Genomic DNA, 12,219 nt, shown 5'->3' with positions numbered 1-12,219 from the left:
AGGTGGTGTCCAAGCAACGGAGATGCCAAAACAGGAGGTGAGCTGAACGCAGCAGCAGCCGTGGGAGTGGTCTGCCAAGCCGCTAACGTAGCCAGCGAAGTGTCCAGCCGTCCAGCCGCTGTGAATTGGACCCTGCTCCCCGCCATTGGTCTCCTCCTCCTCCTCTATCCACCCACCACCCTGCACGTGCTCCCGCTCTCTGCTACTATATCGGTCTGTGACGCAGGATTGCATCGTTCCCAATCTCACGGTACACCATGCCCGTCCTCGAGGTCACCCAGCTCCGTCTAAAAGAGCTCTCAGCCGATGACCCGGCACTGCTTGAGAGCCTGTCAACTGTCCGAGCCGAACTGCAGACCGGCTCCCACTTCTACAACTGCATCGACGATCCCAGCTTGATCTATATTTTAGGCACATGGCCAAGTCTCGATGCTCATATGGACTTCCTTGCCTCGCCTTCCAAAGACCAGATTCTTGGCCCCCAAGAAAAGATGCTGCAGTTTTGTTGGACAGTTCATGTGGAACTTAGCGGTGTGAACTTGCTTCTACTGGATGCACCTATTTTAGCAATGGAAAGAATTAGTGTCTCAGAAGAATCCACTCGGGGTTTCGACGAGGCAGTCCAGAGGCATGCGCAGCAGCTTCAAGGTAGCCTTCCGTTTAAATTAGCACACGGCTGGCGATGTGATGCTGCGCTAAACCACCACGAGGCTATCATCTTTAGTGGATGGCAAACTCCACAAGCTCACTCCGCCTTTGCAGCCAAGGAAAGTCAAGACAGACAGTACAAGACGCTACAGATGACGTGTGCCAGGAATTTGGAGCGCGAGGTAGTACACTAAATATGGCTCAAGCTATTCTTCTCTCGCGCTCTTAGCCCGAAGTCTTTGCTTCTAGGAGAAATTAAAGATTCGTCTACAAAGTACTTGAAAACAGGTTCAGCTCCAATCCACATCTGTGTCGTCACTCCCTGTGAAGCTTGGGCACGGCTAATTTTCTCAGGAGTCCCCAGTGAATCGGGTGCCGTACCCGACAAAACGTGACTTGCATCGGTGGCCCGTGGCCCGTGGCCCATCCATAGGCCTTGCACGAGGGTTCCATCTTGCAGCACTTACTGACCTTTCTTTAAGATGAGGTATTGTCGTTCATTGGATAGTAGGTCTTGTGCACGGCATCTCGGGACAACCCCTCCTCTCAATCACCGGTTCGTGCCTATTTAGGAAAATGGCTATGGGATAGACACTCACGGGGGCCTCTGTAATATTCCCATCAATAAAGTAAATGACTGCATAGACTATGGTGATTTTGTCAGGTTTTATACAATTACATAAGCAATCGGTTGTGGGGTAGTACCCAAGCAATGCTGGGCATTCTCTAGGCCAGCGGCGTACGGAGCGGGACACCACGGGATCGTTCGTAGGGCTGGGCATAGTACGTAAGCTTGCAGCCTCACCCTGAAGGCAAACTTCACGGTACATAGTAGTTGAGTAGTATTAATGTTGTCTACTAGGTTTTCTATGTAGTTGAGGTTGCATTTCCAGTCTGTCGGTAACTTTACCCCGCCGTCAAAGCGGGCATCAACCACCAACCAAAGTGACGTCGCTGTTGAGTGCAATTTCCTAGGCTATTGATTAGAACCAGGATACAGTAAAAGACTCTTCCGGTACTTCCGCTGAATAAGTCTCATGCCACTTTAAGTTTTACTTTTGACCAAGTTCAATCCAATATCACGTCTTTAGGGGCGAAGACGCTCTCTCTTAAGTGACATCAAAGAGCTGAGCTAGCATAACTGCAGCATTTACAGGGCGCCCATCATGCGTATTAACACCTACTTTTCGATCTTAATCCAAATTATCTCACTGTCGACGGCGAGGGTACACCGTCGACAAACTAATGGCACTGATGTGTTGAAATTCATCGACCCATTGATAGGTTCTCGGGATGGAGGCAATGTCTTCTCTGGTGCGACTCTGCCATATGGCATGGCTAAAGGTATAGTATATTTACAGCTGCAACAAGTACGAGAAGCTCATAATAAAACAGCCGTTGCGGACGTTGATGGGGCAAACACGGGAGGCTTCTCTACTGATGGAAGCAACGTAACCGGTTTCTCTGCCCTCCACGATTCTGGGACTGGAGGCTTTCCGAGTTTGGGAAACTTCCCCATTTTCCCACAGCTCTGCTCTGGAGACGACATTAACGATTGCAAATATCAAATTGCTGCACGTGCGACTCACTATAAAGGCGACTCGGTCAAAGCACGACCAGGCTACTTTGGATTGTCGCTAGAGAATGGCATATTTGCCGACATGACTGTTTCGGAGCATACCGCTCTTTTTCGATTCGACTTCTCTAAGGCGTCCACTGGTAATTCGAGCTCAAACCCCCTGATCCTCCTCGACTTAACTGATCTTTCGGCGAGCCGGCAAAACGCTTCAATCAGTGTCGAGGCAACCGAGGGTGCTGAAAACGGAAGAATAAAGGGAAACGGAACTTTTATTCCCAGCTTCGGAGCATCAACGTACAAGTCTTACTTTTGTCTGGATCTGTCTGGGGCAACGGTACGGGATTCTGGAGTTTGGGTCAACAGTCGAGCTGGTACAGAACCAAAACAGCTTTTCGTCACGCGCGGCTTCAACTACTTTTATCTCGAGGCTGGGGGTTTTGTACGCTTCAAGGGACCGCTTTCGGGCCCCTTGCTTGCGCGGATGGGATTGAGCTTCATTAGCACTGACCAGGCATGCCAGAATGCTGAGCGCGAGATACCCAACCCTGACAACGACTTTGATCAGTTAGTCAAATCAGCCGAAGACACATGGCGTGAGAAACTGTCTCCGATCTCGATAGAAGCGGGAGACGTGGACCAAAGCTTTCTGGTAAACTTCTGGAGTGCGGCATACCGGACAATGATATCTCCCCAGAACTACACAGGCGAGAACCCGCGTTGGCAAAGTACCGAGCCATACTACGACTCCTTCTACTGCATTTGGGACCTCTGGCGAGCCCAACTCCCTTTTCTTTCGGTTCTTGATCCAGGAATGATCTCAGTCTTCATCAGAAGTCTATTGGACACGTACAAGCATCGCGGCTGGCTTCCAGACTGTATGATGAGTACCTGCAGCGGCTGGACACAAGGCGGCTCCAACGCAGACAATGTCCTCGTAGATGCCTACGTTAAGAACGTCACCACTGGCATAGACTGGGAGCTCGCCTACGAAGCCATCGTCAACGACGCCGAAAACGAGCCTCTAGAATGGAGCTTCCAAGGCCGCGGCGGCTTGACCAGCTGGAAAAGACTCAACTACATCCCAGCCCTCGACTTCGACCCTGTCGGCTTCGGCACAAACTCACGCAGCGTATCCCGCACCCTCGAATACGCCTACAATGACTACAACCTCGCCGTCCTCGCCCGCAGCCTAGGCAAAGACACGGCACCGAAATATTTTTCCCGTGCTACAAACTGGAAGAACCTCTTCAAAGCTGACCAAAAATCTTCTGTCAACGGCACAGACACTGGTTTCGTAGGCTACTTCCAGCCCAGATATCTCAACGGCACATTCGGATTCCAGGACCCCATTGCATGTAGTCCGCTAACGGGTTTCTGCTCTTTAACGAGCAACGCGGCTGAGACATTCGAAAGCAGTCTTTGGGAGTACATGTTTTTTGTGCCACATGATATCGGTCAGGTGATTGAGTTGGTGGGCGGCGACGAAAAGTTTATCAGTCGTTTGAATTTCTTCCATACATCAGGTTTGGCAGATATAGGGAATGAGCCGGTTTTCTTGACGGTTTCTTTGCCGCATTATGCGGGGAGGCCGGCATTGTCGGCTGAGCGGGCGCATTATTGTATGGCTTCTTTTCTTCGCACAAGTGCTGTATCTTACTAACGCTTTGGGTCTAGATATCCCATCTCGATTCAACACCTCCCCCGGCGGCCTCCCAGGTAACGACGACAGCGGCTCTATGGCTAGCTTCACGCTCTTCCACATGCTGGGTCTCTTCCCTAACCCCGGTCAAAACATATATTTCATCACTCCTCCATTCTTCCCCTCAGTCTCTGTAACCAACAAGTTGACTAACGCGACTGCCACCATCCGCACCGTCAATTTCGATGCGCAGTACAAGAATATCTACATTCAAAGTGCGAAGCTAGATGGCAAGGAGTATACTAAGAATTGGATTGGACACGAGTTTTTCACAAACGGAGGGACGCTGGAGTTAGTACTGGGGGACAAAGAAAGTAAATGGGGCACGAACAAGGAAGACAGACCACCGAGTATGTCTGACGACAATGGCGCAGCAGTCGGTACGGAATTGAAATTCACAATGTAGAAAAAAGTTCGGGAAACTTGGAAATCGGTTTCGGACATATGGAATAATAATAATGAGATAATACCACTTTTCATACGTCATACCGAATCCGCCACAAAACCCCATTGAACACACACCCTTGCCATTCCTTCAATCCAACAACCAAACCCGTCTTCCCACCACCGTTGTTGCCTTTTTACCAGCCGAACCATCCGCCCCACCAATCGGTCATCACCGCCCATGACCTCATCGCCTCCCCCCCCCCCCCCAAAAAAAGCAAAAGAAAACAGCGCCCTGCATGGCCCTTCTTCCCCTTTCCAGGGTCCTCTTCCTTAGCACACCCACACATCCAAAGCCGGATCGACAGGGAAACCCACTAAAAAGAAACCTGCAGGGACTTTATTCTTGCATCACCAGAATCATGGTAATGGGTCATGTAAATAGTCTCAAGGTTAAAAAAGAAAAGACGAATTTACCGTCAGTAACGTCGGTGGAGACCCGAGATCATCACTGCAGGGCTTCGTCTGCCCAAAAAAAAGCATGTTCACCAAAACACGTAAACAATTGCACATACACAAATACAAACGCGCGCGTGAGGATGGAGTAACGAGGGGAGGCAAGTCGGCAATTGCGACCAATGTAAACCAAAATCTAAATTCTTTTTTTCTTTGTGTGTATTCGAGACACAGTTCTTTATCTGCCGTACTGTACTAAAACCGTACCGCGTATGTTTTGAGTTTCGATTTGGGGGGGTGGGGAGGGGTGATCCTAGAAATATTAAGCCCGAGCATGACAATGTTCCTACTGACACACAGGAAACCAACAAAGGAAAATAGTACAAAAAGAAGATTACTACAGTATAAGGGGATGATTTTCATCTCATGTTGTATAACATGTGATGAACAGGTGGTGAGCCAAATAGGTCAAAAAGGGTTAAAATATGAAAGCTGTTGTATTTTTACTACTCAAGTGTAGTATGATGCAACAGTCCAAAAGAAAGAGAGAAGAAAAGAAAAAAGAAGTGGAGTTCCAATGTTGCTTGGAAAAGACCCAAAACGCCGGAACCCCCTTCACCCCTAGTACAAACCCCAATGCATTGGTTTGAATGGTATCGCCTTGATTGACTCCTCCCGTTACGCCGGATCCTGAAAAGTGACCAAAAAAGACAAATCATTTTAGTGGGAATGGTCTTCGACCTTGATTCCATGGGACCCCTTGTTAAACGCCAAAATATGCGAGAGATAAAGTGTGTGATGTAGTACAGGATGTGTGTCGTCATGCGAGAGCGACAGCCTTGACGGTGACGCTGGATGTGATGGAGGCTGGTGGCGTGGGCGGTGCAATATCCATCTCAGGCGTGACCCAGCCTTGTTGGCGCGCGACCCACATGACGAGGTTGATGTCAAAGTTCTCGAAAAAGACCTCGTCGAGAAAGCGGGCCTTGATGCCGGCGTAGGTGTGGTACTCCTCGCGGATGACGTCAGGATCGAGGCCCAGCACCCTCCGGAAGCAAGCGATGGTGCATCCAGTGCGGTGCTTTCCCTTGTTGCAATGTACAAGGATGGGATGGTTTGAGCGATCCATGATGAGACGGAGAGCCCGTGCCATTTCGCACGACTCGACGCGAACTTCGCCCTTATTGGCGCGTATATGGGCGTGGAAGTGCTGTATGCCAGCATCTTTCATGAAGGCCTGGAACTCAGGCGTGAGGGGCTCCGGCACGAGAGTCAAGATTGTCTTGATACCAACGTCCTTGATGAAGCCGTAATTCTTCTCCTGTGGGTATCCACTGCGGTAGATGCACCCGGGCAGAACTGCACCGTAATTTGTGGGGGGGATCAGGGGTTGTAGGCGCTCAGGGGATGAATGGATGGAGAGGGTCGGGGTGATGGTGCCGTGCGAGTCTGCAGTGCAATTCGAGGAGCATTCGTGATCGTGTGGGTTTAGGACATCTTTCAGGTCCTCATGTGTATTCTCGGTAGCATGGTGGATGAGCCCATCGCTCGCAGAGAGACCCAGGGAGCGGACAAACTCCCTGATCCTGTCGTAGACATTTTCCTCGTCGTTCTGGTCGCGATAGTGGCGAAGGCTAAGGGCCGGGGCCGAGCTATCTCCATCTGATATGGACATTATGGGGTAGTATGGGGTTGGTGGTCTTCTGGGGATAATGGGACGGCGTCGAGCTTTTAGCGACAAGCTCAGCTTGTGCCTCGGCGCGCTCACAATGCTGCGTTTCTAGTATATGGGCAGGTCGCTAGCGGCGGGCGTAGTGTGAGAATAGTGCGTTTGTTTGCGCGAAGAGTTACTGGAGATAGTATCGGTAGAGTATGGGGACAGAAGCCAGCGCGGACAGCCTTTTTAGACGCGTTAGTTACTGTGGGAAATGGTGTTTCGGGAGGTGTCGAGATGCAGATCTATGGTTGCGGATGGTGCGAACCAAGGTTTGGTGGTGTTGGGGGGCGAAGTCAAGGGCGTTTGATTCAAATGCAGTGGACGACAGGGTGACTTACTTCGCGGTTATGGGCCTGTTACAGGACACATGTTGACGGCGTCTTGCGGGGATGCGAGGCGGCGGCGAAGTTCATGGCGAGCAGGTATTGCAATTAGAGGGTAGGACAAGGTGGTAGGGGGCGTGCACGGAGGGGGGAGGGGGATATTTGTGCACTGATGCCTGGGGAGGCGGTAGCGACAAGGACGTCAGCCGTCGTTCACGGGGCCGTGGAAAAGTAGTGTGATTATAATGGGCGTGGGTTTGGTGTTGTGGAAAGTCTCGGGTGCTTCTAGTGCGCCTTGAACGGTTCGAGTAAGAGCAAGCGGATTTGGTCCGCTTGTCTGAACGCGGAATATTATTAAGGGTCCACCAGGCCTGGCAAAGGCGATATGTACGTCAGTGGACGCTCTTTTTTTTCTTGTTTGCCAGTGTGATTGGCGATGGGCGGTAAGCAGGAACACTGCGGATGGTGAATAATTGCACAGTCATATCATGACAACGTATGTACCACTGCCAAATGTCTTGTGTATGGATTATTACGCCCCCCCGCAAGCCCTGTGTGCCAAAGCCAACGCCTCACGTCCCAGGGCCCTCCACCCGAGGCCTGGAAGGCTGGCTAGTCCAAAGACAGGCCCTTGGCAGTCTGGTTGCGCTCCCGTTCCAAGGTTGCTGCTCCGCCGCATAGCTCGGACTTGGGCGGCGCGTCTCAACACCGTCTCGGCCTCGGGCCCAAGCCATGTCTGATACTTTTCCTATCGCCGTTGGCTCCGTCATCGCTCCACAAAGACCACATGGATCAGTGGGTAGTGGCGTGTTGGTATGCTTAAGCGTATGCGTAGGTCTATTTTCCCTCCACGGTGGTGGGTCTATCGGCACACAGCAGCCGCCTAATATTACTCGAAGCGTATCGAACCTTCACTGCCAACACCAACTGCCGGCCGCCGCAACATCATAACTTTGCCTCTCTGGACATTTACATGCTACAACTTTATTGCATCTATGGTAGTAAAATCTCGCCAAAGGGCCGTCGTACTTCCAGGCCTGGTGCATGGCTCCCGAGTACGTAGATCTATACGAGCTTGTAGAGTATGCGAGGCAAGTGCTGCGACGACTATGGGCCTGTATACTCTAGCTAGCCACCTGGTCGTGCATGTCGATCATCACCTTCGGCGGCTTTGCCTCGACATCGCCTTCGCGTGTTGCTTTGGCGTCGTTTTCTCCTTCTGCGCTTTCACGTGCAAAATCTCATCGATCGCCCGCTAGACCGCAAACGAACTAAATCTCCCATCCCCAGAGTCTGTGCGCGCCAGTGTCGAACCTCGGTCACTCCATCATCACGGCACACAATTTGGCGTCCTGTGGGATATATGGACAGTCGACGTCGTAACTGCGCCCTCTGATCCTCGAATATCATGGAACCCCCGCGCTCAACCTCGCGATCGCGCCGATCTTACCCGAACCTCCACAATCTCTCCATAGCCCCGCTCAGCGCCAAATACCCACTCGATGCATCTGTTCCACCATCACCCGACGAGCCGGGAACCCAGACACCTCGCACATCCTACATAGCCCAGAAGTCTGCTCCAGCCACACCAGGCGTGTTGAGCCTCAGTCAAACCCGAAGCAGCTCGAGACAGCACACCAGAAAGGCCTACGCATATGACAGCTACTTCGTCGACACCAATTCTGAGATCCGAGCAGCTGGCGATATACCAAAAGCCAAGAGCACAAGCGTATTGCATCCTGGAGTTAGCTTCACAGATGAAGTCGCGAGCGTGACGGAAGCCAGCAAGCCGCGGCATCACACAAGAAAAGGCACCGCGCCTCTCCCTCTCTTCTCACCCCCCATCAAACACCACACCAAAGAATCAAACCATGAATGGCTCCACCGTGCCGGCCTCGCCATCGCCGGCGAAACAAGAGATAGCAAAGGCCAAAGCTGGCTTGTCCGCCGTGAAAGCTCTACAAGCCTCGTAGGCCAAGACAATGAATACAACCCCGATGCCCCCCACGACAACAACCACAACAACCACATGGTTCTTCTATCTGGCGAACACGTCAATGAAGCAGACTACCCGTCCTTCTTCTCCCCCCGCATGTCGCGCGCCGGCAGCAGGTTCCCCAGCCGCATTGGATCACGCGTCCCCAGCGCGCGTCCCAGTCGTCGCGGCAGCAGAGTAGGCAGCCGCGTAGACCTCATGACGGGTCTGGGCATCAAAACGGTGTCTGAACCCGAAGAACGCTTCATTGAGCCCGATTTCATCGAAGCCGACGAGGACTCTGACGGCGACGAAGAAGAGGTCGCGCGGTTAGCACGCGAACGCGGGTTTGGCCTCGGAGGCTGGATGGATCGCTTGATTGGGTGGTCGTTGTTTGCAGTCGATGAGGATAGAGAGGGGTCGGACGAGGATGATGAAGAAGAAGATGAGGAGGATGACGCGCGTGAGGGTAAGGGACTGAGTGGTAAGGAGTTGAAGTTGGATGATTTGACAAAGGAGGAACTTAAGCTCAGGCGCGAGGTCGAGGCTAAGCGCAGGAAAATGGAGCGTGAGGCGATTATTGCGGCCGCTGCGGTTAAGAGTCACCATGGCGAGGGGGAGACAGGAAGTCGACCGAGTACGGCAGGAGAAGCTAGTGATGATCAGATGAGGCGCGTGAATGATGAGGCCGGTGGGTGGCAGGATGCTGCCTGGTTGCTTAGTGTAGCGTCCAAGGCTCTTTTCTAGATGTTGCTCTGGAAGGAGCGTTTGTTCCTTTTTTTTGCTTACGGCCTCTAATCGATTAAATCATTTCTTCTCTTTTTTGAATGAAGTCGATAAAAAAGACTAGCATACACTGTTTAAACTAGAGTGATACAGAGAGTTTCCAAAAAGTTATTCGTATTGTAACATGGGCCATATCAACTATCCTACATCTCTTCAATATTCTATATTGCAATATACTAAAAAAAATCCTCCACATCACCCATCCAAACACCAAACAACCACATCCCCCACTCTCCTCCAATCATCATGAAAATGCGAATTGAATCCCCTCCAACACTCTCGGTACCTCGAACCAGCCAAGTGTTCTTTCAAAACACCCTCCAGCTGTTCAAAAAAGACAAGATTCTGCGGCCACTCGCGGCGATACTTGCGTTTAAACTTTGGATCCTGGCGCATCCAATGCTGACCCGATCTGCTCCCTGCATCCCTCACCGTCTCAACATCTTCCATGTTGGCTTTGAGCCAGGCGGCAGGGCCAGGACGGATGTAGAACTCGTCTGCCTCGTCGAGGTAGGCGGAGCGGTCTGCGAGGGGAACGTGGATAGGGGGTTCGCAGGTCAGGGCCCAAGCGGAGATTTCAGGGTAGACGAGGTGGGAGCGCCATGGCGTGGAATGGCAGGGCATGAGGAAGGCGACGGTGGTGTTGGTGATAGTGTTGGTGCAGGAGCCCTGGTGGTGGTGGGAAGAAGACATGGATGATAGCGTATTGCGCGTTTCATGTTTATGGCGGATGTAGCCGACTACGTCGATGACGCCACGTTGATGGACCTGCGACGCGTAACCGGCTAGAAGTATGTTTGCTGCAAGAAGCAGGAGGATGGCGCCTCGTCGCCATGGTGCTGCAGTGTGTGCCGGCAGAAACTGGGTCAGCGGCTGCGCGGATATGACGTGGAGAAAGGGCAGGACGGGGTACAGGAAGCGGACTTCCTTGTGCGAGATTAGACTTAGCGTCACGGTCATAATCATGGTTGTCCATGATAAACGGGTTAGTATACGATGACCTACAGTCGTGTCTTGGTTTTGAGGCTGCAGTGATTGCCATAAGCCGACTATGGCAAATGGGAGTGCCGTGGTCAGCAGCAACGGCAAACCCTCGGTGAAATAGTAGTCAGCACGATTCTTGCCGTAAAAAACGGCTAGAGACTGGGCAATATTAAAGTAGAGGAACCGGAGAGACGGAATGGTCCAGACCCCGTAATACAGGCGGTCGGATGCGAGTGAGGCAAGAAAGACAACGCAGCTTTGTACCGTCAGTTTCCATGTTTGATCTGCTGACTTGTCTTTTTTTTCCTTCACACGCGTAATAGCATGTGGGGAGAGAAACGGACGGAGAACATGTGTGCATGGCCTGTCACGAACAAAGACCTTGTACTACTACAAGGGCGAAGAGATGGTGCCGCGGATGTAGGGAGGACAAGAACGTACCCACAGAGCAAGGTTTCGCGGACCAGCACATACCGCAACGTCTGAGAAGCTTGCCATAGCGTTGGAAGAGCTACGGATATCCAGATGAGAGCATTGGTGGGCCGGAGAATGCATGCAACCGCAGCCAGTAGTAAGGACAGACGCAACCTGCATGAGCATAAGCCCAACGCCCAACTAAAGAGGGGGGACGAGTGTGCGCCCAGAAGGGGATCTTCTTAATGCCACGACTTACTGAGAGAGGGAGCCGAGATGGGGATGTGAATGCTGCTGGGCTTTAGCACTAGGATCCACTTGCCTGGTGTCCGTTGTACCCTGCCAAGGCCAGTGGTAGATGGCAATGGAGGTAATGGTAGTCTCGAGGCAATTGGACAGGGTCCGGGTAGCGCAGAACCATTGCCAGGGGCTGCAGACAGACAATGCAAGCTAAGACGGGGAGCAACAAGAATATGTTAGAAAAGGGCAAAGAGCAGTTTGGGGGCTTGGAGATTGCAGGAGCATTGGCGTACAGCAGCAAGGGCAGTACGGCTGCCACGACCGTAAACTTTTCCGGCGAGTTTCCATGTGTAGCAGTCGAGCAAGGCTGCGGAGACGGCCTGGGTAACTTTCGGCGCCGCTAGGAGGATCTCGGCTTTAGCTGGTAAGCTCAATCCAATGGCTTGAGCGACATGTGCCGCGACACGATAGACGGCTGCAAATAGCGCTGGGTGCAGGGAAGAGCGCAAGCGGCTTGTCCACTCCTGCGTTTTATGGTGAGACTGCAGCCGAGTATGTGCAAAGTGTATATATATAATGTATGTGCGGAAAGTGGTCGTGGGGGTTGTGGTGGTGGTGGTGAGGGTGGAAGGAAGAAGGGGGGTGGAAGTTTACCCAAGTGATCCAGGCATTACTGGCGTCGCCAAAGGCAAGCTGCCAGGCAGGCTCTTGAGACTGGAAGAACTCATCTGGCTGGAAAAAGGTGTGCAAGGCCAAAGCGTTTGTGAGGCGGAAGGCAAGCAGCAGAGGCAGAATAGGTGGCGCCGAGTCACGATAGCTGGTAGGAAGATTCCGTGGTGGAGCACCAGTCCCGCTCGGATTCGTGTCGCCTGCGGAGTCGGTGTTGGAGGGCATTGGGCAATCAGAAGGGTCGAGCACAAGCGCGAAGCGAAGGTAGGCGAACTGAAGGGAGGGTGAGGTGGCCGGCAGAGAGAGCGATGTGATGCCGGCCGACTAGCGCAGCTTGGCGCAATG

The 12,219-nt window shown here is 52.3% G+C and overlaps 5 protein-coding genes across 5 annotated transcripts; 3 read left to right on the top strand and 2 right to left on the bottom strand.

The window, feature by feature from the left end:
* Positions 1-257: 257 nt before the first annotated feature.
* On the top strand, positions 258-842 carry COCCADRAFT_4855 (uncharacterized protein; the record flags this gene model as incomplete). The annotated part of the gene is made up of 1 exon (XM_007713855.1): positions 258-842. The coding sequence occupies one exon, from the start codon at positions 258-260 to the stop codon at positions 840-842; it is 585 nt and encodes a 194-aa protein (XP_007712045.1).
* Positions 843-1,814: 972 nt separating this feature from the next.
* On the top strand, positions 1,815-4,332 carry COCCADRAFT_95519 (glycoside hydrolase family 92 protein; the record flags this gene model as incomplete). Its single annotated transcript, XM_007713888.1, has 3 exons — positions 1,815-1,992; positions 2,044-3,846; positions 3,902-4,332. The coding sequence occupies 3 exons, from the start codon at positions 1,815-1,817 to the stop codon at positions 4,330-4,332; spliced, it is 2,412 nt and encodes an 803-aa protein (XP_007712078.1).
* A 1,254-nt stretch (positions 4,333-5,586) lies between these two features.
* Positions 5,587-6,441, bottom strand: COCCADRAFT_95609 (uncharacterized protein; the record flags this gene model as incomplete). Its single annotated transcript, XM_007713887.1, has 1 exon — positions 5,587-6,441. The coding sequence occupies one exon, from the start codon at positions 6,439-6,441 to the stop codon at positions 5,587-5,589; it is 855 nt and encodes a 284-aa protein (XP_007712077.1).
* A 1,773-nt stretch (positions 6,442-8,214) lies between these two features.
* Positions 8,215-9,528, top strand: COCCADRAFT_26086 (uncharacterized protein; the record flags this gene model as incomplete). Its single annotated transcript, XM_007713858.1, has 1 exon — positions 8,215-9,528. One exon carries the CDS (start codon positions 8,215-8,217, stop codon positions 9,526-9,528), a length of 1,314 nt encoding a protein of 437 aa, XP_007712048.1.
* Positions 9,529-9,762: 234 nt separating this feature from the next.
* COCCADRAFT_4851 (glycosyltransferase family 22 protein) lies at positions 9,763-12,099 on the bottom strand (the record flags this gene model as incomplete). The annotated part of the gene is made up of 5 exons (XM_007713854.1): positions 9,763-10,807; positions 10,993-11,139; positions 11,225-11,415; positions 11,499-11,729; positions 11,860-12,099. 5 exons carry the CDS (start codon positions 12,097-12,099, stop codon positions 9,763-9,765), a joined length of 1,854 nt encoding a protein of 617 aa, XP_007712044.1.
* Between the last annotated feature and the right edge of the window lie 120 nt (positions 12,100-12,219).

Source organism: Bipolaris zeicola (genome assembly GCF_000523435.1).
Source record: "Bipolaris zeicola 26-R-13 unplaced genomic scaffold scaffold_69, whole genome shotgun sequence".
NCBI lineage: Eukaryota > Fungi > Ascomycota > Dothideomycetes > Pleosporales > Pleosporaceae > Bipolaris > Bipolaris zeicola.
The sequence above is the reverse complement of the archived record's forward strand: the minus strand, read 5'-3'. Positions and strand labels throughout refer to the sequence as shown.